Source organism: Coloeus monedula (genome assembly GCF_965178545.1).
Source record: "Coloeus monedula genome assembly, chromosome: 2".
Classification (NCBI taxonomy): domain Eukaryota; kingdom Metazoa; phylum Chordata; class Aves; order Passeriformes; family Corvidae; genus Coloeus; species Coloeus monedula.
This window is the reverse complement of record NC_138782.1, coordinates 34,745,977-34,771,000: the sequence shown is the minus strand read 5'-3', so window position 1 is coordinate 34,771,000 and position 25,024 is coordinate 34,745,977. Positions and strand designations below refer to the sequence as shown.

Below are 25,024 nucleotides of genomic sequence, written 5' to 3'. Positions count from 1 at the left end.
CCTGCACCCTTTTCCCCAGCACTGCTATGTCTAGCAGTGCTCTGCACTGATGTCCCTTCACCGGCCATGAGCACCAATTTTCTCTGCTCAGCTCCATAGAAAAGCAGCTCTTCAGTCCTGGATCCCAACTGGTCCTGAAAGCAACACAGTAGCATTCGCCATAGCTGTGCCTAAGCTTAGGAAACTGGACAACAGCCAGCCTCACCAACAGCCCACCAAGGATGATGTCCAACGATGGTCCCAAGAAGCAGTCCAAAAGGAAGCTTCTTTCTGTGGATCTTTCAATCTGAACCCAGCCCTTGCACTAATCAGAGAACACAATTTTTGGAGGTTAGTGAGGTAGAGAGCATAGGATGGATCTCACCTTCCCCTTCAGCTCCCCTCCCTACTTCTGCTTCCCAATCTCTGGTATGCCCTGTTCAAGCACACACCACTGAAGTTGCAGGCCACCATGCCCTCCTGATTCTAACTGCTCCTAAATACTTCTCCTAGCCAAAGACAGAAATTAGACTTTTTACTGAATGTGCCCAAGGCACCCACAGCTCATTGTGTATCTCTCCTACTCTATTACTTGTGAATCCATTTTGTAGATCCCAGTGTCATTTGGCCAGGGACTGAGTCTTGCTTCTGGGGAACTGGGAAAGGCTGAAAAAGGGCAAAGAGAGCATACGCAATACAGGACAAGGATTTTCATGTTCTCATTTTAATGATGACAGACCAGATTAACAGCAGAGGAGGAATAAGGGTGAAGGACCATTTCTCAAACATACTGCAGATGCTCTGTGAAATAAATCAACCTTCTTTTGGAGAAAAAGAAACTATTTCTATATTTAAATTAGTTGCTTGAGAGGGATTCTTGATGAACATCAACTTTTTCATGTTCCACCAGTTTCTGGAAAAGGACCAGGGAACAGCTACTGTATGAAAGGATATAAAAGGATTGCTGAAGACCTCTCTTAACATTCATACAAAGTTGTGGGCAATGGCCAATACTTTGGAAAACTCGCCTTCTCTTCTTCGCAGTGTATAGGGTATTGGTGTTTTTATTCTAGTCCCTACTGGATTTCCATTATCTTCTATGAGTACCACATTGTTGGAATCAAATCTAGGCGTCATGGTGGGGCCAGGCATCTTGTGCCCTACAATTAAAGCCTTCTTCTTTTCTCCTTTGATAGCCAGAAGGATCTTATCTCCGACTTTGCCAACTCCAGTCTTGTTATACACGTGGATACATTTTGGTGGCCGGTGGTACGGTGTGTTCCCCAAGGTGCTGTTGTCCACCACTCGCACACGGGTTAGTTTCTGTATTGCTTGGCATGCTCCAGTGATGCTACCAAAAGACAGGAGAGAATGAGAGACAGAACTCCTCAATAATCCTTGGGGAGCAAAGGCAAACCTGTCACAGAATCTTGTCATTACACAAACCACTCAGAAGGTGCCAGCAACAAATACATACCATATGGGTGACACACTGACTGCATTCAATATGCTCTTTGAAAGCTACATGCTACTTTGGGCTTTGCACACTCTTCACTAAATGTCAAACATAAAACGACCTTTCTGCTCCAAAACACAGCTAAAAGATGGTGTGAAGAGTGGCTTGCATTTCATGGGCTTTTTAGCAACTGCAGATGATCCAACTTCAATCTACAAGCAAAAAAATGTGCTCGCTTCTGTTTCAAACAGCCTGCAGGAAGCTAAGACTCAAGTCAGGCTCCTTCAGTCTCGCACACAGTCCCCAGCACTAAGGACTTTTATGACCAACTTTCCTTTCAGTGAAGTCTGTGAGTCTCCCGGTTTATTCTGCTCTCAGTAAGACCTCTGAGGGCTTGCTGCGGTTGTGCTAAGCTGTCTCCAGCTAGAATCTAAGAGATCACCACTTTCCCCATGTGGAAGGAACCCGGAGAGACACAGTCTCTTCTGTATGTTTGCTTTGGGTGAGTAAGAAACAACATAAATAAACTGCACAACACTAAGTTGTTAGGTCTGACTCTGAATATACTTGAGAACAGCAGGAACATACTCCCTTACAGAAACCATTATTCTTTTATTCAGTGAGCTCAAACTCAAGTGGTTTGTTGCTTGTCTTCAAAGGACACCCAAGCACAGACCATTGGAAAAGCAGGAAGGTCCTTTCTGCTGCTAAACTGCTTTGCAGTGAGGTACTAGAAACATGCTGGCCAGAGCTGCAGGAAGGCCAACCTGCTGCCAGCTGAACTATTCAGTGACAGCATATGGAAGCAACCTAACCATTCATGTTGTTTTTCAGAGCAGAAGCATGTCAAGTAAATAGGGACCATCATCCCTTCTTGAAGAGGAAGGACCTGTATTTGCAAAGTTACTTAAAAGATGAGCATGCACACCAAACGTGGGGTGGATGGACATCAGTTGAAGCAGGTATTTTTACATGCAGTGAAGGCTGGCGGAGTCAGTCTGCATTAGTCCAAAAACTCCAGAAGTCAAGCACTGCCTTTCAAGATCTGTTTCCCACAGTAGAGGCCTACTTTAGCTTTCCTCTCTCTCTTAGAAGTCACTAATCTCTGCAAGCAGCCACCCTCCCCCATCTCATCCCCTGGCAGGGACTGTGATACACCACTCTCTCTCCTCTGCTCACCATCTGTGGCTGCACTACAGGGAAGGCAGAAGAGAAGAGGCTGAAAAAAGGGAAGTGCTGTCACAGGAAGGAGCAGGGATAACCTTGGTGGGACCAAGTGTACAATACAGCAGTAGCAAACATATAAATGTGACTGTCCAGGAACCACTAGACAAGAATAACTGCACTGGGATAACTTTTTCTTTCCCTTTTTTCTTCATTCCTGCCACAGACTTGGAGCAATATCCCACAAAGAAAAGGTCTCCCCATTAAGACTTTTGAAGTCCTGCTCACCTCTGTGGATTGGACTTCACCTCCCTCCCTCCCACTGTCACCTATATATGCTTTAAATGTATACTGGCCAATGCTCTCATGCAGCCCACTTAGAGAGAAAGCCAGGAAGACCTGGATACCTTCCCAAGATAGCTCCAAGGACTATCACACAACCTAGCCCTGAGCATTGTCTTAATCCCCTCACTAGACCACAGTCCTGGGAATGACTATTCTCATCCTTTAAACTAAAGACCTGACCCTTCAAAGCATCATAGAGATTCCCCATATTGGCAGAGTTTGCTGTAGGATTAAGCTCTCAGCTTTGTGCAAGGCATTGTAAAATATGAAGTCCATAAATTCAAAACTTTAAATGCCTAGAGCCTGGAACAAGAAACAAAAGAAAAATAGCAAAATAGACACTGGTAAAGTATGAGAATGTAATTTTTTAGATTATTTTTATTCGAAATAAATGATAAACTCCTGAATAATTTTAAGCATAGTAATTGGCTCTGCATCAGCAGGGGCTTGCTGTTGGTTTTTTTGCACTTGCAGGAGAAACACAGACACTTGCAACTTCTACTTGCAGGCCTATGCATTGCTGTCAAAGGCCTAAAAGCCTCCTTACACACATATGACAATGCAGAGTTCAGACTGCCAGGAACCTGCAAATGGAGTGTCTGGGCTCACTTTTCAACCTATGAATGGACAACTGTGAGATTTTTTCCTTTTATTATATTATCCTTTTGAATTACAAATGCTATATCTTATTCTTGATATACTTAAGAGCATCTCTTTCAATCATGAAACATTCTGAGGAAAACAAAAGCAAAATTTGAAAGTTACCTGAACTGTCGGTGGATCACTGCACTGCTTAGATGGGTCAAAGATAAACCAAATTGTCTACTCAAGAGAGCCATTTGGTAACCAACCCTGCACAAGAAACAAAAGAATTATTAACTCTGGAAAACGGACAGAATTTGGTTTGCTTTCTTTCCTTTACATGAATCACACACCAGGGCCTCAGCAAGTATTTAGATGCTGCAATCCATAGGACACAGAGTGGTAGCAGCATCTGCAGCACGCTACAAAGCAGATCTACAACCCCTGCCTGAATTCAGGAAGCAATGTAATTCAGACACACATACTACAAAGCTGGATTCAGTATCACTGCACTGCAGTTTCCTTCACACAGAGGTAAGGGCCCTTCTGCGTGCACTGTGAATCATGTAACGAGAAGCAGGTTTAAGAATTTCAGATGTGAACTGGTTCAGAGGCTGCAGTGCCCAGTAAAAGCCATCATGGTTACTTGTAAAAGCTACTAAGGTTACCTACAAAACCAAGCAAAAAGCCAAATAATCTACAGACTGGCACCATAGCTTCAGAAAACGATTTGCCGGACAAGAAACAAGTCAGAGCTCCATTGGTGAGGGCACGCTCTCTTAGCACACAAAGGTGTTAAGCAGCCTGTTTAGAGACCACAGTTCCACCACTGCCAATCTTGCCCTGTTCAGGCTGTCCAAAGAGTTGCCTGTAACTTTACAGTGTTGGCTCAACGCTGCTGTACACTGTACACCACCCTGACTGCAGCAGAGCTGAGTTACAAAGCTAACCTCCGACTGAGAGCCACACCCTCTTCCCTGCCTACATCCACGGCAGTTCCCTAACCTCATTCTGTCAGACTGACAGGCGCAGCCACAGAGGCTTATCTGAACCCAGATCACTTTCCCAAACATCGTTAGGGAGTGATGACCCAGGTGGTTATGCCGGCAGATCCAAGCAAAGGGAGGAAACAACACAGACCTGGAGCCAGTCCTCTTTCAGGCCAGCTCAGGTACAGCTAAGACTTTCCACCTGACTGCAACTACTGCCAGGTGACACTGCTTGCTGTGACCTTGGCAGTGTAACCAACACGTGCTTCTCTCCTTTCTAAAGCAAACACTAAAAATCCACTGGCCTCATCTCTCTCTCTGACAGTTCTGATGAGTTTTGGCCCAAACTATAGTAATACATTGCAAAGCCATTTTTTCTACTTTTATTTTAAAAACAAAGCTCACTTCTCTACAGAGAAAAAAATGCCCACAGAATACCCCTCCAACAGATAGTGCCACAGCTCTTATTACAACCAAGTAAAGTCCAGCCTGAATCTTCACTCCCTCTTTTCTATTTTTTTTTTTCCCTCCAATGTGTTTGCTTACTTGGGGACATATGTAAGTTTTAGGATTTGCATTTGTTCTACAAAGCAAGTGTCACCTGAGAGCACAATGAGAAGCACAGGACAGGTGCACCACGGCAGTTTTGAGCAGTGCTACCTGAGCAAAGCACAGGTGGCAAACCAACCCTGTCATACAGACAGGTTTGGAAGAGAACAGCAACAACCGAAGCCTGCATTTATCTCCAAAAAAAAAAAAAAAAAAAGCCACTTTTCTCTGGGGTAGGTGATCATCAAATTAGTCAAGGGCTTGCCCACACTGTCCCCTCTCTGAAATGAGACCCCAAAAAGGCTGTGTTTATGCCACATCTCCTTACCTGGCTGTGTGATCCTAATGACAGCAAGGCCCTGTGACATTTACAGTGCTGCTGGCAATCAAGGTCCTAATACCTGGCCTTGCTGCTGCTCAGATTTCTAAGCAAGTTCAACTATGCTGACTTGCTTTAAGCCCACCATCTGCCTGTGTACTGCTCTGCATGTGGGTGTGCTGTCCCCATGTGAAATTCAAACTGTGGGTAATACCGTTCCTACTTCCTCCAGAATCACGATGACCCTTTGGATTCCTCTACAAAACCCAAACGAGCAGCTGCAAGTTGGCCTTTCTGTTGTCTTTGGTGGACACTTCTTGGGGAGTCCAGATGCCGCTGTCACCCCCACCTCTCTTTTCCTGGCAGGCATGGTAGCCTTGGTGGCTGGAGAAGGTGCATCTGCTCATCCTCACCACTACATAAGACCAATAGGAGAGGTCTGCGGGCTCACAACAAGGCAGGCACAGATGTCAAAGGAACAGCAACGTCAGGACCAGCACATCTAAAATGTGTTAAAGTGCTGCCTAAACCCTGAACTCACTCATCACTCCTGGGAGAAGTCACTGTTTGTTTCTACCCTGTGGCAGCAGTGAAGGTTTGAAGTTACAAAACTACCAGCAGAAGCATCAACACCATTAAGTGTCCAAGGACTGTTTATTTTTCCAGATGACTCAGTATCCCCTTCTTAGCTAAGAGTTATTCCTCAGCACATTAAGATGTGTCACAAGCTAAGAAATTTCATGATTGATTATTTGGTATGAAGCATCCTGTTAGCAACTGAGTAAACAGGGGGGTTGCTTCCAATTAGCAGGAAGGTTCAGGGTGGAGGGAAAAGAAGAATGCATCTATGGCATGAAGAACAGCATTCAAGGGTGCAAGTGTGTTCACAAAGAGTGAATCACAACTTCAGCTACTGTAACATGCCAGTTTCCTCTCTAGAAAGGAACAGCCAATAGTCTGGGTCTGTCTCCAGGTGCTCCTCAACCAAACCCAGTCCCAGTTTGATCCCTCTGTGGCTGTGAACTTCATCTCTCCTGTCCTCAGTTCCCCCCTGTGGAGTTGCTAATTACTGAACAACTGAACTTGGAAGGGCACAGAAGCCATTTACTCTGCCATGCTTGGTGCTGCCACATGAACACTCTGAGCTGGTGCCAGAATTGAAGAGCCGCTATAAATCGATGACAGCCATCAGCCCCAGTGCCCCCCGCACTCTTCTCCTTCCCAGCACACATTGCCTCACACCAGTGGGCCTTAAAAAGGCTCAGAGGAAGCTGCACTTAGGCACAGGGAATGCATACGATCCAAGTTTGCTTCTGAAGATGGCCCTCCCCAGGTCATCAGGTTTCAGTGGTCAGAGGTAATGCCGTAACCTTCAAGCACAGGAAAATCTGTAGGTATTCCCAGAAGTCTGCCCTTGGTACTCCCCAACCGATACAGGCAGGAGCACACTCCACAATACCCTGGACAGGCAAACAGCACCACTTGCTTAGTACTTAGTCACTAATACACTCCTGACCAACGATTTATCTTTGAAGGGACTTTTGGAGGTCATCTAGTCTAATCTCCTGCTCAAGCAGGATTAATTTCCAAGTTTTTCATGCTAGGCAAGAACAGTATTTAAACAGACACTTTCCTAAAATGACAGGCCTAACACAAAGGCAACTCTTGATATAACACTGACCACTCAAAGCTGCACCAAAGCAGCAATAAAGAACCATGCAGAGGAATCTCTTGCTGTTTCTACCCTGCTGCCCCTAATTTCCAGTAGTGGCTCTATCTCATGAAAATCACAGTCACAGAGACACTTTGCCCCTCTCCACATATCTGTTAAAAGTTATCACAGACCTCAGACAAGAGCTCAAAGTAAGATTCAGAAAAAGGGTGAGGAATTTGTTCATCAAATATTCACTAAAATTACCCTATTTCTACTTCACTGAATTACTTCTGAGCATGCAATAAACTTCTACTGCAAACACTCTTCTCAAGGGCCCTTCAGCCTTACCCCATTCAATGCAAAAGACCGACATCGAATTCCAACACTGCACAACAAAGAAACTCTTCACCAGTTATAAACGTCTTGACGTTATTTACCCACTGCACCATTTTCAAGTGCTATAGCTATCACCTTCACTGGTTTCCCTTGATATTAAAGAACTAACCTATATTCACTGCAATCTTGAGCGGCTTTTGAATGGAGAAATTCTGGAAAATTTCATCCCAGCTAATAAAATTGGAAAATACGAAAAATACACGTACAGTATTTTCATCAAATGTCTGCAAACACATGAGCAGACCACCTCAGGAAACTGATACAAAGCAAGGACATCTGCCAGCTAAGGAGGACAGGATTACACACTCACTTTGAATGAACATCAGGGCACACAGTACCAAGAAAAGGAAGCCCCGTGTCCCCCCAACACACACTTCCATCATCTCCCTTATGCTGGCTTTAGCACTTCTGTAAATCAGTCACAGTTTTCAGCTAGCTCAGTTTCTTGACCCAGCTCAACACTGCTGCAACGGAATGTGGGACAACATAAGAGTGGGGCTTCTTCTACTGCCAACGCAGACTTAGGTGGTGGTGACAGTATCTCCAAAGAAACACCAGGAGATTTGGACAAGAAAAGGATCTCTTGTCATTTCAGCAAAAACAGTGGTGTGCTTCACAAGAATGGTCTGCATGAATCTACACTACTAATACAGCCATGGGAGCACTGAAAAGTTCTGCATCTGAACACTCCAGATGCCAGTGCAACAGCTCTGACCAAGTTCTTATCAGTGGTGTATACCCTAAACAACAGTCAAGGTACCATTCTTACCTTGCCTGCATCCTAGAGTAAATGTAATTTTAAAGAGTGCTGTTACCTGGCAATCCAGTATTACTTTTCTTTTCAATGACAAGTTTTGGAATTAACCCCTGCTCCCTATATTCCCAAGATCTGTAATTCCATAATCATTCAGCTATTCCTTTTCACTCTTTCTGTTAACAACTCATCCACACAGGCTCCATGGAAAACCAATGGATGTTGCAAAGCAAATGCTGAGGCCAACTACCCAAAGCCTGCTGTCAAAGCCAAAGAAACCAGGTAAAAATATTCTTCACTTTTATAGTAGTGACCTGATCTGCACAGTCGAACAGTGGGAACCAACATCACCTTTACTCTTTTAAAAGATCAAAACAGACATGCTGCAGGCACCATGAAGATTTGAACTGCATCTATCATCCATCATTAAAACACAGGAAATAAACCCAAGACAGTACATGCAATGCAAATGCCTAAACCCCTACTCTGCCACTGCAGGTCTATTTATAGACCGTCTGCCACAGTGAGCTGCAGGAGCCAACTGTGAACTACGGGACTCAATCCATTCACAGCTCTCCTCAGAAAGGAAACAATATGATTAAGGGCTGTGTGTGTTAAAAATACACAAGATATTCATTACCAAGACATAATTGGTTTTACATTAATGACAGACAAAAAGGCCAGGATCCACAAAGAGGAATTAAGTCTTTTTTAACTCCGTTTATGAATAGGATTAGCTATTAAACAGGATATTTACTGATCCAAGTTACCAACAGAAACTCATTACAGATACATCTGTTAACAACTTTGAAGAAAAACACACTAACTTCATTTTCCAGACCACAATCAGGAATGGCAGATAACAAAAGAGCTGCACACCTTTAAAATAAAACTTACTTTTGACATTTTAAGTATCCAGAAGTCACACCGCTAAAGTACTTATGGTATTTATTGTTCCAATATCCAAACTCCTAAAATCATCCTACACATTCATATTCACAGCACTGTACTAAAATAGGGAGGGGTTATTCCCAGTGCACCAGCAGAAAATTAAGCTGTGGAGAGGACAACTATCTGTGTGAAGTCAAAGGAAATGAGCAGAAGAGCAGTTACTGGATTATCCTCAGGAGTTCTCTCTGGCAGGCCTGTGGGGTTTGAGGTGAAGCAAAGAAAGGCCCCTCCCCCATCTCTGCCTTTTGGGAATTACATGCGAATTCAGAGGATTGCCCACACTACTGTAACTTTACACTCTATTACGTCTCAAATGTCTCTTTACTGGTTTTAGAAGTATTGAGGTGTCAAGAACAGGACGAAAGCCACAAGACCAGATTTGTTTCCCAGCCCCGACCTCAGTGGCCAGGCTCCACCCAGTAAGGTGCAATCACAACCCAGACAGCAGTAACCACGCTGGGGGGAGCTGTGGCAAGGAGAGCAACACAAAGAAGAGAAGCTGTGTAGCTGCGTCTCTACCATGAAATAAAGTCAGGAACAACTGATCTAGGCTAGTTGTTCACAGAACAAAAAACGACAGTGACTCTAGGCCTTCCTGATAAAGCTATACCAGAAAAGGATGCGTAACGCTGTCGGAATTCAGGCTTAAGAGAAACATGACCTGGAGACAAAGGCATGCTCACGTTGCAAGGTAGTACAGAGCTACCTGCAGCTTTGGTGGCATAATCCTCACTTCTGATTCAGAAACTTCCCTTAACTCCGTGTCTCTCCTTCCAAACAAGACCCTCTCAGGCAAGCCTGGAGAACTCTGGAACCAGACAAGCTAACAGAGCTCAGATCTGCATCTGTGTCCTGCTGTTAAAAAGGCTGGCTTGCCCACCTGTTTTTACTACAAAGATTAAGTTATGCATGCTTTAAAGAAATATGTCATACTGTCTCTTCCCCCAGTTGCCTCCCCTTACTCACTGGGCCTCCAAAGAGCTTTCTGGAGAACAACCAGGAAAGCACAGACTAGCGCCCACACTTCCCGAGTCCCCGCGACACACATGAGTAAATGCCACACGTGTCAGGACACAGGAATTTCAGTCTAACTTTGCTGCGTGACTACTCATTCCCACAAAAGCCTAACCCCAGAAGCGCAGCCCCACGCGAATTCTGAGCAAAGAAACTGTGGGAACACGCAGGAACTTCAGAAGAGCGTTGTGCCCCTCTCCCAGGCCACACTGCGGAGGCACGGACCCCAGTGCAGTGGGAGCACAGTATGCAAGCGACACAAAGGCTCCAGCTCCCGGCTGCTTTAGCGCGCTGTCACCGCTCTGCCACGCTGCGCGCCACTCAAACGCGCCCCGCGCATCTTCGGGGACAGCGTTTCTCCGTTCCTCTAGAGCAGCAGCTCATGCTCAGGGCGGACATGTTCCAAGCCCTGTGCACAGAGCACCAGACTTCCCCTCTTCAAGGGACAGGCGGCCGAGCCGGAACCCGGGGGCAGGGAAGGCCCGGCCGGCCCCGGGGCCCACAGGAGAGTACGGCAACGGCACAGCCCCAGCGCCCAGGGGCTGAGAGGGACCGTCCGCGCCCCGAGCCGCTCGGCCACGGGGCCGGGTGAGGGCCCGGCACCGGCCCCAGGAAAAAGCCAGCACGGCCGGGAGCAGGCTGGCCCGGCGGCGGGGCAAGGCCGGGTACCGGCCCTGCTGGGCGCTACGGTACCGAGCTACGCCACGCTGCGCGGCACTCCAAGCGTCGCGTCGCGTCGCGTCGTGTCGTGTCGTGTCGTGTCGTGTCGTGTCCTGTCCTGTCCCGTCCCGTCGCTCCCCAGGCCCCACCGCGCACCTCCGCGTGGAGCGCGCGCGCCCTACCGCCCAGCACAGCCCCCGCGCGCACGCGCGGCCCCGCGGCCCCGCCCACCACCACAGTGCAGACCCGGCGGCTGCGCGCCCCGCCCACCGCCGGGGCCCCGCCCCCCACCGAGGCCCCGCCCCCCGCCGAGCGCAGCCGAACCGAGCCGAACTCAGCCTAGCCGAGCGGTCGCCGCTCGCTGCCGAGGGCGGCGGAGAGCAGCGCGGTACCGCAGTGCCTGGCCCGGCCCGGGGGGAGCCCGTCCGCGCTTGACACGGGGTAAGGAGCCGCCGGTAAGCGGGCGGGAGCTGCGGCACGGCGGGGCACTGAGGGGCGCGGCGGCCGCGGCTCCTCTAGGCCCGGAGGGTTCTTGCCCGCGGGGCCGGGGGGGGGTCCGCGGTGGCGCCTTAGGCCGTGCTGAGGCCGGGCCGGGCCGGGCGCGCGGCCGTTGCGCCGAGCCCGCGGTGGGGGCGGCCGGGGCCGGGGGCGCCGCTGCCATCTTGGGGCGGAGCGGGGCGGGGGGCGCGCCCGGCGCGGCGCCCGTGGAACGGCCTGGGCCGCCCGCCGCCCCAAGGCCTCCCGGGGCATTTGTCTGTTCCCCCGACGCCTGTTCTTTGCTGTCCCTCGCGTAGGCTGCTGTTGGGTAACGGGGTTTGTGCACCTCGGGGGTCGCCGGATCCATGCCCGTGGTGCGACTGTCTCTTCTGCGGTCGACGCTTTTGTGCGTGCTCGGAGAGCTGCCTGCCCGCCCCCCGCCGCTCCTGCAGACACCTCTGTGATGGAGGGCAGCAGGGAGGCAGGAGGGTGTTCCAAGGGTGGTGGGAGTAGCGAGCAGGTTTCTGATATTGCCCTGCTTCTCCTCTCCTGGAATACTTGACAAAGGGCTATCGGATATGGCTCATATCCGTGGCCAGGTAGCCAAGCAGTCCCTTTTTTGCTCTTGTTTCAGTCACCAGCTCCTCCAAATCAGCAAACCATGTTTTTTCCTCCTGCCGTAGAATGCACCCTTTGTGTAGCTACCTGCTGGAGGAGGCATCACGCCAAAAGTCTGCAATGTGGCTGCAGTCAGCCCGGTGTTCTCAGCAGGTTTGGTAGCTCCCAGCTGGATGGAGAGCAGGCGTTTTGGCAATTTAAGGTTCTGAGCCCCTCCCTCCCTTAGTCCTCTCTATAGTAGAAGTTAGAAGCAAAAGGCCAGTGTGTGTGCTCACGGTGGCTAATTTAGTTGTGCATAGTCCTCGAAGAGTTCCCTCTTTCCTGTGAAAGTGTCCTGCTCCGTGGTGTCCTTCTCTGGAGCAAGCATATGCTGAAGGCCATGGGCTGTGGGGCTGGAGCATCTGATTAGCAGTGGTCACAAAGCCACTGAAGGGTTGCATGGCTCAGGTCCCTTTTGGGTGGTGCTGCCGATGCCCTACCTGAGTGTGGGACAGAGCCTTTGCAAGTGCATGGCAGGGACCAGTACCCCTCCCCTCCAAACAATCGCACTGTACTGTCCCTAATAGCTTTTAATACTCTTAATGCTTCTGAGAGAGCACAGAGCTGACCACTCAGCTTGTAACTGACTCCAGGAGGACTCCATTCAACCAGAAATAGCAAAGCATTACTTCTAATGACTGCAATTAGCTGGTATCTACTGAGGAAAGCTTTTTTCATCTCGAGCCTTTTAATAGTAGGAATACGCTATCTTTATGGGGAGAGAAGTCCATTTTGCAGTCTTCACCTGGATACCATAAGAGCAAAATAAACATGAAAGAAGATGCCTTTGAGGGGATTGGAAAGAGGCTCCGTTTTGGCTCACAAGTATGTTTTGTTGCACTAAGTTTGCTCTATTTTTGTCTGTTCCTGTAACCTTGGAAGGAACTGAAGCTACTGTATTTTCTGAGGGTGTCAGTTTTCATGTCAAGAAGGCATCACCACGAGTCTTTGCAATGCTCCATTTTCTTGTCCTTTGACCAGAGTGCAGTGCAACTATCCTGAATTGTTCTGGAGCCATGAGTTGGGCCAAGAAAAGAGAAACCCTGAGTGTGCTTTGCTTCTAGTTTGCTTGGGGGGGTTAAATTTCTTTTTTCTGGGCTTAAAATATCCTTGGTTTTATTTTTCAGCTTTCTGCAGTAATAAAGTGGGCTAGAAACTTGCAGGGGGGAGGGGGGGTGTATTGTTTATGTGCAAAAAAAATCTTCATGAAATCTCTTCATTCTGGGAACTGGAACTTCCAGAAAATCCCAGGTAGCCTGAGGTTTGCAATAAAAGCCTAAGAGCTGGCAGTGCCCAGGCCCTAATTTTGTCTGTTGCTAATTACACTTTGTGTGAGCCTCCGGTCACTGGGAGCCCTGCAGCATCCTGCCGGCAGCTCCTCTTTCACCCTTCCCATCCACACCGAAGTGCAACTCCAGCCGGCATCCTTTCTGTAAGGACCCCATCTCCATCCTGGTGGCCAGGGTGAGGCTGTATGCTGAAGATCCAAGGACTGCAGGCAGCACCTCCTGCTCCCACGAAAGACAGTTGGGACCTGTGTCGTCTGACGTGAAGCCTGCGCAACCGTGTGGTGCTTGGGGAGGGAGGAGGCACTGGGTGTAGGATACTCCGAGTGCGCTGTTAATTGCAGACAGCGCTGGTTATGGATCCTGTGGCTGATTTGCATATCAAAGCATCTGAGAGCTCTGCCGTGGGTAGGGATGGGCAAGGATGATAAGGCTTGCTGGAGGCTGGGGCCAGATCTTCCCCGGGGCTTTTTGTGGTGCACAGTGAGACAAGATGATGGGAATGTTTGAAAAATGGAGTTTGTCTCCACATCCTTGAATGACAGGACCATAAAGGCTTTTTTAATCTAGCAGCTGCTTTCCAGAGGGTGGGAACCAAGCAGTTCTTGGTGACAGTCTCTCAGGCTGCTCCTTCCCTGCCTCCTCCTGCCTGGGTAGCCCACAGTGTTGACCCCTGCAGATGTCCTGTTCCCCGCCCAATCCGGCAGCTCCTGCAGAAAATTGCCAGTGTGCCAGCCCACTACCTGTTCTCCATGCTGCCTCTCACACAAGGAGGCAGAGGCCCTGCTTGGAGCCTCAAAGCAAAGGGGCAGATTTCCTACTGCCTGAACTGGCTCTGCAGGGTCTCAGGTCTTTCCTGATGGCTCAGGAGGTGTTGGGGAGGGGGGACAGGGAATGGCAGAGCCTTGAATGGGCCATGGCCTCTGGGATACTGAATGAGCCAGAGGGAGGTTTGGCTATGTCTGATCTCTACACAGCTGTCTCTTCTTCCTCCTGGCTCTGGAAGTGAACCTGGGGAGCTTTGAGCTTGCTTGCAGGCTGAGCTGGAAACTGAAATGCAGGTTTCCAGAAAGGGAGGGAGGTGAGAGTCCCTGTGTCCCTCTGCCACTTTGATCTTAGCAAGTGTGTTGCTGGTCCTGATACTGTAGTTCCAGAGGACTGCACCGTGGGGCAGCTGGCCTGTCTGAAGGTAGCTCTGTGTTCATTGTGGGAGCGCCTGCTGCCAGGAACTGCAGTCCTCGGCCTCTTCCCCATGCCCTGTACAGCTCAGGCTCTCGCTGGGAAGGACTCCTCACCTTTCTATCCATAAGTTGATGTGTGTAGGACCTGCCTTGAGCGCGGCCTCTCAGGAGGCACCTCTTTGCCTGCAGCCTTCATCTGTCAGAAGCATTCTGGCTTGTCCAGGGTAGTGAGTTGGGGGGCAGGCCTGATGCATTGCCTAGAAAGTTGGTTAAAAGGAGAAAAATAAAAATCAAGGAACAAGAAAGAAATGCATATGTATGTACGCATTCTGCAACAGAGAGAGGGTGAGATTTGTGTAGTCACTGCCAAGCTTGTAGAGCAAAGGCTTGCGGTATAAAATGGCTTTTCTCTGAGCCTGCAGGCCTGTGGTTGGCACTGCCTTCTCATTTCATGTCCTTCCAGCATGGAGCTGGGTGTCTGCCCTCTGCTCCAAATACAGATTAGCTGCAGGAAGCCTGAGGCTGGCTTGCTATGAGAGATGCAGAACCCTTTCCTCCATTTTTATCTGCACAGTGCTCACTGCCCTTTACAGGGTTATGTTTGCATGCTCCCTATGTGTTCCTTGCACATGATTGCTAAGGAGTCCTGGAAAGGCTTCTGTTCTCCCCATGGCTCCTGCATGTTGAAATTGCCTGCCTGCCATTCTCCCTGTTCTGTTTTCACCTCCCTTCCTTCACTCCTTGGTAAAGCCAGGTTGAGGGATGGAAACAGTTCCCCAGTATCCCAATGCTCTTCTCAGGCCAAACTCTTGGAGTGGCTACACAGCTTATATGGGCAAGATAGGCATCCTGCTGGCATAGCCCATTACATGTGAGCAAGGTCTCCTGTTCTTGATGTGCTTTGGTCTAACTGTTGATGCCAGCAGCCTCTGCCCACATGGTTATTGTGCTGGGAAGAGAGAGAGGTCTTCTTTTATGCATGCTGGTTTTTCTCAGATAAATTGTCTGTTGCTAGTACAGGTCTGGCTTAAAGCAAGGTTTTGAAGATTCCCATTTCTGTTGGCTGGTTTGTTGGTTTCTGGTTTGTGCTGTTGCATTAAAGAAAGGGCTGGATCTCTTAAAGGACTGTGTATTAGAAAGGCGACACATTGCATCAGCACAAGAGGAAGCAGTCACAGGCAGGATTCATGCTGCCTGTTTTCAGTGTGTTCTGCTGTTGCTTTTCTGAACCACCACAGCCGTGCTACCTCTGAGCAGCAAGCTGAAAAACCTCCCCGCCTTTCTCTGTCTGGAAGAGTGGCTGCTGCAGACCTTTCCTGTGTGTCTGTTCCCTCTCACTACCTGGAAGGACTGTATGCTCCCAGAGCTACTCATATCCCTTCCTTGGCTGTGCTCATCGCCTCTGCACCCCTGTAATTTTTTTGTGCAGAGAAGTTGCTTGCTTTGATACTCCCTTCCCAAGCAATATTCTCTCAGGTTTCTGTGCTTTCTTTGTTCCCAGCTTAGTGCAAGGCATCACTCTGCAGAGAGCTAGCTGCCACCAGTGATGTGACCTCTGTCTCTGTTGCCATGTGGTGTTGCCTGTGTGGAGGTGGTGTGCTTTCTTTTGTTGACCTGCATGGAAGAACTGTTCTGATGGGCTCCCTTAAATCATCCACCTGTCTCCTGATGTGTTGCTGACAGAGGTTGAGGGAGAGTGCTATTCTTAAAGTGCAATTTTGCACTAGAGTGCATTTGGTAGGAGAGTTGTGCACTGGCCTGGCCCTGATTTTGCCAGTAAAACAGTGGCCTTTAGTAGACTTTGTTTCAGGTCCCTTCAAAGTCAGAGACAATCTTGGCATGATCTTGTACTTAGAGGAGACTCAGATGGCAGCAGGCCTTGTCTTCTGCTTGAAATAATTATCACATCTGATGTTTTGTGCTGGAGGGCAGAGAGCACCTGGCAATGACACAGACTGGGGAGGGTCTCTGAAGATGGCCTCAGGATACTTGTGCTCTTGAAACAAATATTTAGTGCCTTTGGGTCCCAAGGAAGATCTTAAAATGGATTCATCCTTCGTCTCTGTGCTTATGGTCTACACTCCCTTTATGTGAAGCCATTGAGTTTTGGAGGCTCTCAGGTGATGTTGGTAAAGCTGACATCTTGAGGATGTCTGCATACACAAGTGGGTGGTTTGGTTTTCCTGGGCTCTAACTCCATACTTGAGGCATAGACCTGGAAATAAATTGTTGTTGTGTGTCCGCTGAGCTGCGGTCGCTGCCCAAGGACTCGCTATTACTCACAACACAGAAAAGGCAGCTTGAGTTGGCATTAGTCACAAAGTTATAAATCTGGGAGGAAGGAACTGGGTTTGCGGTGGATGCAGAGCTTGGTGTGAACTCCCAGCTGGGGCAGAAGGAGCTGATGCAGCTGTTGGATAGAAGGACTTAGCTCCTGCAGGCATGGAAAAGAGGAACAAATAAAATGTGACAGTAAGAACTCTGTCTTCACCTTGCAAAGAAGATCAGGAATGATGAGTTAATTTTAAAAAGCAAATCCAAGCACAAATCAGAACAAGCAACAAGACTATTTTGGTAAATTAGATGTGGTCATATGCACAAAGCCTTATGAAATTTCCTGAAAGTACTTACAGACTAAGGCAACTTTTGCGTGGTGAGCAGCCACCAGAGAAAACATCTGGTGAAGGGACATTCCGAGATTTGATCCCTTGAAATAGAGGGGAAGAGAATGGGACTACATCCAGCCCATCTAAATAAACGAGAACAAACAGTCAGTGTTTATTCTGTTAGGGAGGTAGGAGAATATGCCAGTTAGAAATCACCAGCATCCATTTGTCTGGAACGTAGTGCATGAAGTTGGTCAACACCCCTGCCTTAGAGGATGGCCTGCCTTGTAGCTGAGCAGGGGTGACAGATGTAATAGATCCTAAGTTGGCCTGTGTCAGTGACCCAGGTGTAAGCCTTGTAAACAAATGAGGAAGGGGTAGGTGATAGGAAGCATGCCCAATGTGGACCCTCAGCTAATGGGAAAGCTGTATGCAAAAGGGTTTCTATCTGGTGAGGAGATCCTAGCTCGGCAGGCAGGGGAAGATGTTGGTATTGCCAGAGTTTGGGGGTAGGATTAGTGCTCTTCTGGGGAGCTGAAAAACACAAAGAAAGCCTTGTGCCGGGCTTCGTAAGAAATCACACCTCTAAGGTGCAGGAAGCAATTAGTGCTCTGCAAAGCCTTGTGCCAGGCTGTGTGAGGAGTGACACCTCTAAGGTGCAGGAAGCAATTAGTGCTCTCCTCAACAGAGATGAGGTGTTGCTGAAGGGCCAGGCTCAGATAGAGATGCAACTCTTGGAGAAGGATGTGTGCAAACAAGAGACTATCCAGCAAAGCAATAGAAATTAAGGTCTTTAGAAATAGGGTGTGGGAGGAAGGATGAGAAGAACTGCGAGAAGGGCTGTGTATGTAGCCTGAGTAAGAATAGGTGGAAGAGGGAACTTCATGGTCTTTAAGAATGTACAGCAATGTACTTTTTTAGGAGACTGTCATTGTGATGAAGATGGGGAAGGAAGTGACTTCACCTGTAATTAGGGAGTTCAGACTTTATGGTCCCCTATAATATCAGTTGGGATGGTGAAGCAGAAATGGAGGCTATCTTGAAGGGCTTTTTAGGGGTTGGGATGTATATGTTCGTTTTGAAAGAAATTAGCTAAAAGTCTGTAGATCTGGATGACTTGCAACTGGCTGTGCTTCAAGTAAAGAATCTTGACAGATGACATGTTAAGGCCCCTTCAAGCCTGGCAGTTGTAGGAAACATTTTACACCTGGAAGGTGTAAAATGAGTAGCCCTAAGAATGAGACTCTACTGCTGTAGATGATGCCAGAGAGATAGATACTAAAATACACGTCTAAATCCAGTGTTGGTGCTCAGAAAAGGCTGCTGAAAAATTAAATAGAATGCAGAAAAGTTAGTTTAGTCTGAGGCCTGAAGAGATTGATATCCTTATGTTTCTCACCACAAATCTATCTGCTTATCTAATCAAGGAAAAGATGAAGGTGAGACTTGGTTATCCTGTATAAGCATAACACATTTTATGACTGTGTATCATTAGCTTGGTAGAGTAGAAATGCCAGGCTATGAAGAGCGACCAAAAAACCTGTGGTGAGGTGCTGGGACTGCAGTCACCTTCAGAGCCATGCAATCATCTCTGCCTTCTCCTCTTGTACATGTGAGATCTTTGCCTGTTGGTTTTTCAGTGCACCTCTGTTCTCTGGGTTTCTTGTTCCCCTTGCTTGTTGCTCCTTAGTATCTAAGGCCTTTTGTTGAGACTCCTCTACCTTATGAGGAGACGACTTCAGTAGAACAAAGCACTCACCTGGCCCCAGCTTACACAGGGTGATGCCCTGATAAACCTACACCCATTCTCTGTGCATGCGCCTCTGGAATTGTTCCCTGCCTCTCCTTGTCCCATCCTGTCTTCAGCCTCTGAGTGATTTATAGCATCCCTTCTCCTGTGGTGCCCAGCTACTTTGCCAAACAGGTACCTCAGAGTAGCCAGCACCTAACACCTCTCTGAACTCAGCATGTTAGCCAGTGAAAATGATGAATGAAACCAAAGATCATTCTTGCCTCTGGTTCCTGCCAGTCTGTAATGCAGTGCTTTGTCACTTTGAGCTACTGGTTTATTTAGGGTCATTATGCCTGTTTTCAGTCCATGAGGTGATGTTTCTTCCTCAGTCCAGTGAACAAACCTCGAAAGGGAGACTGAGTGAGATACTGCAGTGGATGGCTCACTAAAATCTTGCTACATCCACAATTTCCCTTTCACCCACTAACGCTGTAATGCTGTTAAAAATAAAAATGATCCAGTGTGCCTGACAGGATGTATCCCTTGTAAATCTCTGCTGCATAGTGCTCCTGGAATCTCATGCTCTCTGTCTTCATGTTTTATTACCTCCTGGGGTAGGAAGGGAATTTCAAAGCTAGTAGATAGTTCCTGACTATGGTTTCAGGTTGGGGAAAGCAAATGCTTGGATGTGCTTTAAGCAAAAAGGGGGGGGAAACCCCAGTATTTCACTTTTTAATTTTGTTTTCTTTAAAGCTTTAGTCCATTTGATGAGAGCACAGCTTTGGTTTGTAGGGAATAATTCCAGTAAGCCTTTGTGTTTTCATCTGGAGAGTTGAGTGCTACAGGGTGGAACAGCCGGAGTTGCTCCAGGAGAGTCTTGTGGAGTAGGAGCCATAGCTCAGCTTTCCTCTGGTGTGTATGGAGTGAGGGACAGACCTTTGCAAATTAAAGGTTTAAAACCATGGTATGGTGGCAGTATTTGAGCATGGTCTGGGCCATATCCCTAGGGTACATTAGGTGTCTCCTCCAAAACGCCTGCAGCTTCTGGCCTGCTTGATGTGTAGGACTGCCTGTTTTGATTGCTCTGCTGATACATTATTTTAGCAAAAGATGCTCCTGCTTCTAAAGTCTGGTTTTATTCCACCACCTTAAAACACTGAGAAGCAGTTTTGCCAGTATAACTGCACCTCCAGCAGCAGACTTATGCCTGTGGAGACATGTTGATTGCTTGGGTCTTTGCCTCTGTGTCTGACACAGCTGTGCTTGCAGATGTCTCTGAGGGTGGCTGGGTGTGAAAGATCAAATAGAATCTCTAGATGGAGCTTGCATGTCTGGGGAAGAGATGGGGCAATCCAAGTAGAGGAGGTGGGCAGTTTCGTTGAGCCTCTTTTCAGAATACATGGGAGTGAGTGGAAGTGTCTGTCTGGTAAACAGAGAACAAACCAGGTTTTGGACAGTGTAGGCAGAGGTGGCTTTGCTATTTGTACAGCAGCACATATATTCTGTCTTGTGTTGTTTGTGCTGCGCTTCTTGGAGCAAAAAAAAAAAGGAATTTTTGAACCTTTTTGGTGAAGGAAGGCTCAAACCCTTCCAAGCAGTGGTACAGGTAGAGCTGCTTGTTGTGGCTCAATAGGTGCGTGGGCTGGAAACTCCCAGCCTAGTCCTGAAAAGCTACTGCAGGGTGGTGAGCCTGGCCTAGGGCAAAGATGCTCACCTACTCTTCCCTCTGTTCATCCTGTCAGTCATCCTAATCATCCTCTAATTGCCTCGCAGCCCACTCCAGCGTTTCAGAGCATCCTTGGACTCAAAACGAACATTTCTGATTGCGCAACTGCCCTTTCTACCAACTCCTCCTTTCTGAGCTGGCTCTGGAGACTCCAAGAGCTCTGGGGCAACACCCTCTCCTCCTATCCCAGTGCCAGGGCTTGGCTATCTTGTTATTCCTGCTCTGCCTTCCCACTTAGGCGGGTGTACATTTTCATACCCTTTTTGCCTGCAGGTTTGAGGGGTTTTTTGCCAGGAGGGTTTGAGACTCACATGTAGCTGGAGAGCAGTGGTTTGATGTTGGGATTTTTGTTTCTTGGGTTGTATTGTTTTGGGGTTTTTTATCTGCTGGTACTTCCTAAAGTGTGTGTGTTGGAGATGGTGGGACATGAACAGCTGTCTCGTCACTTGGTAAGTGAGGAGGCAAAAAAAGGTCCAGGAGGAACACCTGCTGGTACATGTTGCTGCCTGTCATGCTGGGGTAGGAACCTCCCATTCTTTCCTGTATTGCGGTACCAAAGAAAACACCAGAGGGAGTAGACAAGATGTGGTTTCCACTCTCCTAATCTGGTGACTGTAAATGCCAGGGGAAAAGAAAAATAGTCCGGCATATGTGCTGGCATAAACTTGAACCCTACCTCTCCAGGTAGGAAAGAATGAAAGGAGAAAATGTGACAGTGGAGACAGGTGGCAGATAGCAGGAGGAGATACTTAATAGCTGCATGAGGTATAGAATGAAGAGCCCATGGATGGCGGAGCAGCAGCTGGGGACACTGAGCAGAGCAGCCTCACTCCACCCAAAGGTGGATGCTGCCTGCAGACAGGAGAGGCTGTGCCAGGGTTGGCGTGGGGTCCCATTACTCAGACTAGAGGTGGGTGGGGAATGTTTTATTCCATCTTTCTCATTTTTTTGTGTTAAACTTGCAGGTTGGTGCCACTGCATCCTCCGTGGAGGGCAGGGAGCATACCTGGTCCTGGAGAGCCTAAGCACTGACCTTGGATGGAAAATTAAACTAGAGGTGGCAAAACTTTGTAAGGTGCGCTGCTGCCCACCTGGGCATCTCCCTGGCTGCTTGGAGCTGACCAAGCTGGCAGGGGCAGCGTGAAGCTTTTGCTCTTGCAGTTACTCTTGTCACGCAACTGGGAAACCATCCAAAAACATCTTTCGTTTTAATCCTGTGGCTAGTTACAAGGCAGGTGTTGCTCATCCAGAAGAGGGATAAATTCATAAGCTACAGCAGAAGGGACAGCAGGGCAGTGACAGCCCCCTGTTTTTTTCCTTAACAATGGGAGCAGAGGTCCATCGCTGCAAGAGATACCCTTCACTCCTAGTAACTCAACAGGGATTTCAGCTAACTGTAGATGAGAGTACAGGCAGCAACAAATACTTGTGTGCTGCTAGTATGTATCATCTGGAAAGTTGATTGTCTTTCCAGTGCCTGGAAATTAGCTGTGTTATGTCCCTGGGAGGAATTGTATGTGATTCTGATGAACAGAGGCATGGGGCATATCAGCATCTTGCCTGCAGTCATGCAGCTGTTCAGGGTGGGATGCGGAGCACAGCCAGGTTCTCCTGTGGATCCATGTTGCTTCACTGCTTCTCTCTAAAGCAGAGTGTTGGCACCTCACCCTGTGTCTCGGTGTGGTGGGGATGCCAGAGGCAGGCTGGATGCGTGCGTGGTCGGGAGCAGTGGACAGTGAGTCAGTGCTGGGGGCCAGTGAATCAGTGCTGGGAGGAGTGGGTGGGCAGGGGTGGGGGTAGCCGAGAGCTTGCACATGGACATGTGGGAAGCTGGCTGAGAGTGGCGACCCAGCAGCTGGTACTGGGGTGAGCCAGGAGGATGAAGGGAGCAAAGGATCATCCTAGGCATGGACAGAGTTGCTGGTGCCTTCACCTCTGGCAATGCATAGAGTGCAGAAGCCTGCACCCCTGTTGGGCCATGCTGAAGGGATGGTACACAAGGGTAAGCTGAGTGGATGGTTTATAGCCAAAACTTGTTATGCAGCTGTCCAGCAGTTCCTGGACCCTGTGTGTGACAATGTCCTGTACTCCAGTCATGCCTCTGGACTTCAAACCTTGGCTGAACATGCACCAGAAGTCAGTTGAGGCTTTCTGGTAAAGCCCCTGGCACCAGCCCTCCCTTGCCTGTTAGAAAAGGTTAAAAACTCAGAAATTGATCCAGCCCCGTAAGTAAATATGCATTCTAGTCAGCCCATTTGGGGCTGCTGAGTGCAATGGCATAGGAGACAAATCTGGGGAAGGGAGCCAGGAGGCCCATTATGATTTTGGTAGGGTGGAAGAGGTGTTAGCTATTTGAGGGCAGGAAAGCAATAACTTTCTTGAAGATGGAGAGGAAAATGTGAAGCTCTGAAAATTAGCCTGGCATTGGGAAATGGCTGGATGCAGCTGTGAAGGAAAAATGGAAAATGCGGTGGTGGCTCTAGAAAGAGCCAGGGACAGGCACTGATTGTTTGGCCTGGAGGGGCTTCAAGAATCTGATCTGCCACCATGTGGGTGTGCAGTTCAATAATATCACATGGGGTCTGTTTGCAGCCACCCAGGATGGGATATAGTTTGACACCTGAGAAAGTCTGTAAAATCCAAGGAGCCCTAGGAGGCACTCATTTCTTGCCTTTTGTTCCTCAGGAGCATATTCTTGGACAGTATTCCAAGTGTGAGATGGTGCCTTTGGGAGTTGGGGCTGTAATCCCTTTCCTTCCCCTACCTCACTTTGAGACCCACAGCAAATTTTGTAGTGCTCATCTCTGCCCACAGCTGAAGACTGGTGTCACTAGTGCCTCAGCAGTCAGATGTCCTTGCAAATCTTTGCAGGGGCACTGAGCAAATGGAGTAACGGAGTGATCATCCAGAGCGGAGGTTGGGCAAGGGTGAGCAGTGGGGGCTGCTTCCCCACCCGCCTGCTTGAGGGATCATGGTTCCCCTGGAGATGGGCACTGCCTGAAGAGGCCCTGTCAAAGCACTGTAGCAACCAGCAGTGCTTTATTGAGCTGCTGGAAGAGGGTCCCAGGAACTGTCAGGAGGTTTTCAGATCCTTCATGTTAAATTGGTGCTTCAGCACCTGCTGGCACTTGGTGCTTCCCAAGCCTGGAGCAGGCTGCAAGGGGATGCTGGCACACTCCTTTGTGCTGGATCTGATGTCACGCTTTCACAGGAGAATGTTCCCAGAGCTTAAGGGTCTGATGTGAAAAAATAAGCATGCCCTTGAGTCTCCTTGCATTGGTGAGGGAGCTGCAGGTGATTAACCAATGCTGCAGCACCCATCCCTAAGTAAGCCTCCCACGATCCCCTCATCTTCCCATGACAAAATAAAATTCCCTTGCTCATGCTCTCTTGACTCATCTCGTCCTCCACTTCCAACAGGAGTGTGTTTGGTGTTAGTAAACATCATTTTATAAATAGGCAACTGATGCTATCTTGAGAGGAGTTCTCTGTGGTGAGCACAGGCTTAGTGAGACCTGGGCTGTGAGTTCAGTTCGGGCATGCAGGGGCATTGGTGGCCCCTCATCAAGGGGCAGCTGTGGGTATGGCTGAGGGGATGCTTCCTGAGCTCCAGCTGTGTTTACGTGGCCCTGATAAACTATCCAGAGCCTCCCACCCCTACCAGCCCTGCTGGGCTTCTCACTACAGGGATGTTGAGCTGCAGGAGCATGTCCAGAGAAGGGCAGTGGAACTGGTGAAGGATCCAGAGCACAAATCTAATGAAGAGTGACTGAGGGAGCTGGGGATGTTTAACCTGGAGAAAAGGAGGCTAAGGGAGGGACACATGAACCTACCTGAAATGAGGTTGTAGCCAGATGGGGATCAGTGTCTTCTCCCAAGTAACAAGTGGTAGGACTTAGGGACATGTCTTTAAGTTGCACCAGAGGAAGTTTAGGTTAGATATTAGGAAGAATTTATTCACTGAAAGAGTGGTCAGGCATTGGAACAAGATGTCCAGAGTTATGGTGGAATCCCCATCCCTGGAAGTATTCAAAAAACTTGTGGATGTGGCACCTGGGTACATGCTTTAATGGTGAACACAGCAGTGTTGGGTTAATAGTTAGACTTAATGATCTTAGAGGTCTTTCCCAACATTAATGATCCTGTCAATCTGCGATGTGTAGATTGGTATTAGAGAGGAGACTTGAAAGCAGGTAGGATTCAGGAGGAAGGAGTGAGATAAAAATGGCTGTGTTGGGCTATACTTAGCCCTGAGCATCTGCAGGTGTTTCATGTAGGGACTAAAGTACTGCTGGCTGGCAGCAGCAGAGTAAAACTTGGAGTTTGGTAGCTGTCATCTTCCTCCTGTTGAGATGGTCCCTGACTCAGGAGAAGATATATGGCCAGCATCTGTGTGACTCTCTAAGATGAGCAGGTAACTGCCCTGGGATGCTTTGCAGTGCCCACTGGGTTGCCAGGTAGAAGGCACCAAGCAGGGGATCTCTCTTTGATTGCTGAGGAGTCACACATACGCATCCCTGTGCCACTTGGAGAGCACTGCTGGGGCT

The 25,024-nt window shown here is 48.5% G+C and overlaps 2 protein-coding genes across 4 annotated transcripts in view; one reads left to right on the top strand and one right to left on the bottom strand.

The window, feature by feature from the left end:
• Positions 1–693: 693 nt before the first annotated feature.
• Positions 694–10,979, bottom strand: MRPL14 (mitochondrial ribosomal protein L14). Its single transcript, XM_082276567.1, has 3 exons — positions 10,846–10,979; positions 3,710–3,796; positions 694–1,330 (listed from the first exon to the last, which is right to left on the bottom strand). The coding sequence occupies exons 2-3, from the start codon at positions 3,781–3,783 to the stop codon at positions 964–966; spliced, it is 441 nt and encodes a 146-aa protein (XP_082132693.1). The 5' UTR covers positions 3,784–3,796; positions 10,846–10,979; the 3' UTR covers positions 694–963.
• A 137-nt stretch (positions 10,980–11,116) lies between these two features.
• Positions 11,117–25,024, top strand: part of TMEM63B (transmembrane protein 63B) — a 48,306-nt gene continuing 34,398 nt past the window's right edge. For all 3 annotated transcript variants that reach the window (XR_014227377.1, XM_082303360.1, XM_082303359.1), the window contains exon 1: positions 11,117–11,253. The gene's annotated coding sequence lies outside the window, so the exon portion shown is untranslated. The remainder of the gene's footprint in view (positions 11,254–25,024) is intronic.

Bases quoted from the DNA above. Each gene is read 5' to 3' on its own strand.
- MRPL14 (XM_082276567.1), bottom strand. From the start codon at position 3,783: ATGGCTCTCTTGAGTAGACAATTTGGTTTATCTTTGACCCATCTAAGC. The intron at 1,331-3,709 runs GTAACTTTCAAA...GTCTTTTGGTAG, and splicing joins GTGATCCACCGACAGTTCAG to CATCACTGGAGCATGCCAAG.